The sequence below is a fragment of the Coregonus clupeaformis genome, unplaced genomic scaffold, assembly GCF_020615455.1.
Source record: "Coregonus clupeaformis isolate EN_2021a unplaced genomic scaffold, ASM2061545v1 scaf1897, whole genome shotgun sequence".
In the NCBI taxonomy this organism is placed as follows: Eukaryota; Metazoa; Chordata; class Actinopteri; order Salmoniformes; family Salmonidae; genus Coregonus; species Coregonus clupeaformis.
The window spans coordinates 96,599-103,652 of NW_025535351.1; the positions used below are offsets into that span (position 1 = coordinate 96,599).

The 7,054-nt window shown below is 40.3% G+C and overlaps 1 protein-coding gene across 1 annotated transcript; it reads right to left on the minus strand.

Annotated features, from left to right (window-relative positions):
* Positions 1-366: 366 nt before the first annotated feature.
* LOC123487919 lies at positions 367-3,097 on the minus strand (the record flags this gene model as incomplete). Its single annotated transcript, XM_045218908.1, is given in 4 exon segments — positions 367-577; positions 1,177-1,297; positions 1,663-1,980; positions 2,960-3,097. Coding segments are annotated over 4 exon segments (612 nt in total). The 3' UTR covers positions 367-471.
* Positions 3,098-7,054: the final 3,957 nt, after the last annotated feature.

Genomic DNA, 7,054 nt, shown 5'->3' on the forward strand with positions numbered 1-7,054 from the left:
ATGTAAATCCGAGGCACTCCATTTAGTATATGTTATGTTTCGTATGGTATGTATTAATTTTGGCTGGATTTTTCCTTTAAGTTAGAGTTTTATCTATCATTAGGATGATAGCATCCCCAAAACATTAAACTAATGTTTTTGATAACAACAGTTTTTTTTCTTCAGAAAATGTTTTTAATGAAATATCCTTGGTATGTTTTCCTAAGATTCACTAAAATATTGTGCACAACATCTGTAACAAACACCACAGAACATTCCCCTAAAGTTGTTTTTAGGTTTCTATAACAAAATGTGTTCTGGGAACGTTCTTGAAACATCAGGCGAATGTTTTATACAAACATTGTACAATCGTCATCACAACTGGACAGTTTGTGTAATTATAACTTTTGGGGCAACCTAATTAATGTTCTAGGAACGTTCACAGAAGCAATTTTGGTTTGCTGGGTAGTCTCTGCAGATGCCTTATTATGACTAACATGCAACAGCTAGCAATACCAGGGCTAAACAAATAACAAAAACACATAAATAGTGTTGTTGTGGCACCTCTTTGATGGTTCCAGACACTTGTAGCTGTGTTCTGTTGAGTAAATAATAACAAGAGTTAATTTACATAGCACCAAATGAAACATGTTTTACACAGCACATGTGTAGAGCAACATGATTGTGTTTTTCACCACGCTCATTTTTGACAGGAAGTGAGAAGCGAAAAGCTCCAACAGTGCAGTTACTAGACACTAGTGACCCATACAAACTCAACTCAGACTTAAAGGGCCAGTGCAGTCAAAAACATGATTTTTCTGTGTTCTATGTGGTATTTCCACACTATGAGGTTGAAATAATACTGTGAAATTGTTGAGTGCTTCAACTCCTTTCTGCCTTAAATTAGTCCTTTCGGATGTTTTTCTTGGTCAGCCCTTTTCATGCTTTTCGTCATTGTTGTTGAGCACCCCTCCTTTCCTTTGTTTGCTGAAGAGTGAAGGCCCACCTGAACTCATAGCATTGCATGTATTTTTGAGACCAATTCAGAACTCTATCCGCATTGTAGATCTGATATGTATTTTAGAATGCACCTTTTCTACTACAGTGCTTACTAGTAATTATTAAAATACCAAAAAGCTGACAGATACTCATTACAGCAACTCTTTTTTTTTAACCAAGTTATTCATCTTATCTTACCTGAGATTAATTTTCCTAATGATTATGCCACCAAACACCAGGACAGCTACACATGCTGCAACACCTGTTATCATCCCAAAATAGAAGAGACTGTTGTCTGTGGCCTCTTGCACTTGGGTTCCTGGGAAACGAGAAAAAATATATTATGATCTTATATGTGTCTCTTCCACCATCTTGTTCATTTACATTAAGGCATTGTGTTGTTGACAGTCTCAATTTTAAGACATTATTACATGTATTGATGAGAAAATCCAATATTGTGACTACAGAGATTCTATCAGTTCTGTCAGATGTAACTTCTATGACAGATGTTACAAAACAAGATAACAGAACACTCACAGAACATAAAGGTAAGCCAAATACATATTACATATTGAAGGTACTTTTGCACATGAAATGCATTCCACTAAATATGTGGTGATAAGACATTATGCTGGGGTTCATTTTAAAATGATTGTGAACGATCCCATCAGACCAAACACTTACCATTGACAGAAATATGTATTTCTATATGATTCCGGCCCCCATTATATCCACAGTCACAGGTGTAGTTCCCTTCATCAGATGGTTGTATGTTGGTAATGCGTAGACACACTCTGTCATTCTCTATCTCTAGTGTGACTCTGGGGTCACAAGAGCTGTTGATATGATTTGTCCCAACTTCGTGTGAAACTCTACACTCATGACCCTCACTTCTAACTTTATTGTTGTTACATACTACAGTAGTGATGTTAGTGAGTGTTTGGTTTGAGCAGAGAAGAATGCCATCTGCTCCTCCGGTCTCCAACTTCTTCTCTTGAGTCACTGTAAACAGGAAACAGACCATGTGAGTGTGTTTTCATAGGAAAATAGTAAGTAGTGAAGTAAAAAACATTTTGCAATAACACTGCAATTCAACATTGTTGAATAAAATTAAGAATAATTACACATTTCAGAATGTTAATGAAACATAAAGAAAGAAAGAAACACTACTTTACCTTGAGCATAACTAAACTCCTATTGTTAATGCAATAATGGGAATGCATCACAAATGCAACATGTGAGGACTGGTCCTCTTCCCTTTATTCCATGTTGCATCATGCTGTGGGTATGTGTTAGAGAACAATATCCCTCTAACCTTCAACAGCTGTGTGTATGTGTTGGAGAACAATGTCCCTCTGACCTTCAACAGCTGTGTGTATGTGTTAGAGAACAATATCCCTCTGACCTTCAACAGCTGTGTGTATGTGTTAGAGAACAATATCAATCTGACCTTCAACAGCTGTGTGTATGTGTTAGAGAACAATATCCCTCTGACCTTCAACAGCTGTGTGTATGTGTTAGAGAACAATATCCCTCTAACCTTCAACAGCTGTGTGTATGTGTTAGAGAACAATTTCCCTCAAAACTTCAACAGCTGTGTGTATGTGTTAGAGAACAATATCCCTCTTACCTTCAACATCTGTGTGTATGTGTTAGAGAACAATATCCCTCATTATTTCAACAGCTGTGTGTATGTGTTAGAGAACAATATAATAATATAATAAAAATATGCCACTTAGCAGACGCTTTTATCCAAAGCGACTTACAGTCATGCGTGCATACATTTTTGTGTATGGATGGTCCCGGGGATCGAACCCACTACCTTGGCGTTACAAGCGCCGTGCTCTACCAGCTGAGCTACAGAGGACCACGATATCCCTCTGACCTTCAACATCTGTGTGTATGTGTCAGAGAACAATATCCCTCTTACTTTCAACAGCTATGTGTATGTGTTAGAGAACAATACAAATATCCCTCTTACCTTCAACAGCTGTGTATAGACCCAGCAGCAGCAAAAGCAAAGCAAGCCTGAATACATTTCCACACATAATGACCAACTGCCAAATCAAACGTTAGTCCAATATTTTCTGCTCAGACCTACATCAGAACAAAAGTCAAACTTAAGCACATCAAAGTGATGGTCCTTTGACTTTGACAGTTTAGACCCAGTTACATAATCTGGTGCTAGCCGAAAGGAGGAAGTGGTGCTGTGTAAATGTATTCTAGCTTCTATGTGTGACTTTCACAATGACAATACATCTATTGGGCGGTGTCTAGGGGCTATGCAGTGCAACCACCACATACTGTATAATAATAAATACACATGTCAAGAGGTCAACTTCCTGCTCTAGCAACAATAATAGATCCTGACACCACCCCAAGACTGAGGCTGGGTTATATCAAGTGTATGTAAGTGATGGTTAGATCTGGTTCTCCAGATTAGTAACAGGAAATGAACCTACCAAGTGCTATGTTTCTGTTTCTGATATATTATTATAATCATTCAATTAAATTATTACTTTTATATACCAATGCCTTATTGACACATCTGCAGCAGGGCAATAAAGTCCAGGGGCCTCATTTATAAACTATGCGTATGTCCAAAATAGATCTCAAAACATGTGTGTGCCAGTTTTTATGCAAAAGTGGGCATTTATAAAAACTTAACTTGACGTGAAAATGTGCTCACCTTCCCGCAGAATTTAGACCATGCGTACGCACAGTTTCTAGTGGTTGAAGTATTGCATTGCAAGTGACAAGTAGATTAGTATCTTGTGCAAATGGAAGAAAATAGAACATCTATTTTGTTTCTTTGCATTTAAAAATAATTAGAAATAGGCATCTATACTGAACAAAAATATAAACGCAACATGCAACCGTTTCAAAGATTTTACTGAGTTACAGTTCATAAAAGGAAATCAGTCAATTGAAATGAATTCATTAGGCCCTAATCTATGGATTTCACATGACTGGGCAGGGGCGCTGCCATGGGTGGGCCGGGGAGGGCATAGGCCCACCCACTTGGGAGCCAGGCCCAGTCAAACAGAATGAGTTTTTCCCCACAAAAGGGCTTTTTATTACAGACAGAAATACTCCTCTGTTTCATCAGCTGTCTGGGTGGCTGGTCTCAGGCGATCCCGCAGGTGAAGAAGCCGTATGTGGAGGTCCTGGGTTGGCGTGGTTACACGTGGTCTGCGGTTGTGAGGCAGGTTGGACGTACTGCCAAATTCTCTAAAATGATGGAGGCGGCTTATGGTAGACAAATGAACATTACATTCTCTGCCAACAGCTCTGGTGGACATTCCTGCAGTCAGCATGCAAATTGCACGCTCCCTCAAAACTTGAGACATCTGTGGCATTGTGTTGTGACAAAACTGCACATTTTAGAGTGGCCTTTTTATTGTCCCCAGCACAAGGTGCACCTGTGTAATGACCATGCTGTTTAATCAGCTTCTTGATATGCCACACCTGTCAGGTGGATGGATTATCTTGGCAAAGGAGAAATGCTCAATAACAGGGATGTAAACAAATTTGTGCACAACATTTGAGAGAAATAAGCTTTTTGTGAGTATGGAAAATGTCTGGGGTCTTTTATTTCAGCTCATGAAACATGGGACCAACACTTTACATGTTGCGTTTATATTTCTGTTCAGGACAGTATATTAATGGTGGAACAGACAGTTGTATGTTACTTCTTTAGTTTACTGTAATTTCCTTTCTCAAATAGACAATATTGCATTTATACACATAATACATATTTTTATATTCATTGCAGAATACATTTTTCACCTTTTCTGGCCATGATGGTTCATATTCCCAAAGTAGCCACAACAGAAGCCAAAGCCTTCAAGAAATGACCATGCGATCTGTCATTTAACTGGGCCTTTTAGATACGCTATTATTTTAAGTATTTTTGCTCTATGCATCAGAAAGGAAGCGTGGTTTATAACAGTAGAATTTAACAGGTGAATAGACAGTTGATCTTTTGTATTGACGTGTGCATGGCTACCACTGTAAGAAGACTATGTTTCAGAATTCAGGCAGTGCAGCATCGGTTCGACAAAAAGTAAACGGTCTGTTTACAGGTCCACAGCAATTTACAATTGTTGTTGTCTTTCGTTTACTTTTTGTCTGTCAAATAGCCTAATTTGAATACTTCCAAAGTATACAGCAAATAAGGACGTTATTGTCACCATAAAAGGTGAAAGAGTTTTAATGCTCGTTCACGCGCGTAAAGTTTCAGGACAGGTCTGATTTATAATGGGAAACGCGTATGCATGGCGTGCGCCAAGTTTATAAATCTCAATTTTTGTAGGTGTGCAGTCTTTTCAGAAATGGCACACGCATGCTGTGGAACTGCCAAGTGCTGATGTTTATTGTGCTGATCGAATGCACATCTTCTACTAGCATCACAATTGAACCTCTCTCCTTGAAGTTCTTGATGATCCGATTAATGGTTGATTTAGGTGTAATCTTACTAGCAGCAATATCCTTGCCTGTGAAGACCTTTTTGTGCAAAGCAATGATGACGGCACGTGGTCAAAAGTTTTGAGAATGACACAAATACTAATTTTCACAAAGTCTGCTGCCTCAGTTTTGATGATGGCAATTTGCATATACTCCAGAATGTCATGAAGAGTGATCAGATGAATTGCAATTAATTGCGAAGTCCCTCTTTGCCATGAAAATGAACTTAATCCCCCCCTAAACATTTCCACTGCATTTCAGCCCTGCCACAAAAGGACCAGCTGCCATCATGTCAGTGATTCTCTCGTTAACACAGGTGAGAGTGTTGACGAGGACAAGGCTGGAGATCACTCTGTCATGCTGATTGAGTTAGAATAACAGACTGGAAGCTTTAAAAGGAGGGTGGTGCTTGAAATCATTGTTCTTCCTCTGTTAACCATGGTTACCTGCAAGGAAACACGTGCCGTCATCATTGCTTTGCACAAAAAGGTCTTCACAGGCAAGGATATTGCTGCTAGTAAGATTACACCTAAATCAACCATTTATCGGATCATCAAGAACTTCAGGGAGAGAGGTTCAATTGTTGTGAAGAAGGCGTCAGGGCGCCCAAGAAAGTCCAGCAAGCGCCAGGACCGTCTCCTAAAGTTGATTCAGCTGCGGGATCGGGGCACCACCAGTGCAGAGCTTGCTCAGGAATGGCAGCAGGCAGGTGTGAGTGCATCTGCACGCACAGTGAGGCGAAGAAATTTGGAGGATGGCCTGGTGTCAAGAAGGGCAGCAAAGAAGCCACTTCTCTCCAGGAAAAACATCAGGGACGTACTGATATTCTGCAAAAGGTATAGGTATTGGACTGCTGAGGACTGGGGTAAAGTCATTTACTCTGATGAATCCCCTTTCCGATTGTTTGGGGCATCCGGAAAACACCTTGTCCGGAGAAGACAAGACGAGCGCTACCATCAGTCCTGTGTCATGCCAACAGTAAAGCATCCTGAGACCATTCATGTGTGGGGTTGCTTCTCAGCCAAGGGAGTGGGCTCACTCACAATTTTTCCTAAGAACACAGCCATGAATAAAGAATGGTACCAACACATCCTCAGAGAGCAACTTCTCCCAACCATCCAAGAACAGTTTGGTGACGACCAATGCCTTTTCCAGCATGATGGAGCACCTTGCCATAAGGAAAAAGTGATAACTAAGTGGCTCGGGGAACAAAACATGGACATTTTGGGTCCATGGCCAGGAAACTCCCCAGACCTTAATCCCATTGAGAACTTGTGGTCGATCCTCAAGAGGCGGGTGGACAAACAAAAACCCACAAATTCTGACAAACTCCAAGCATTGATTATGCAAGAATGGGCTGCCATCAGTCAGGATGTGGGACAGAAGTTAATTATAATAATAATAATAATAATATGCCATTTAGCAGACGCTTTTATCCAAAGCGACTTACAGTCATGCGTGCATACATTTTTTGTGTATGGGTGGTCCCGGGGATCGAACCCACTACCTTGGCGTTACAAGCGCCGTGCTCTACCAGCTGAGCTACAGAGGACCAGCATGCCAGGGCGGATTGCAGAGGTCTTGAAAAAGAAGGGTCAACACTGCAAAT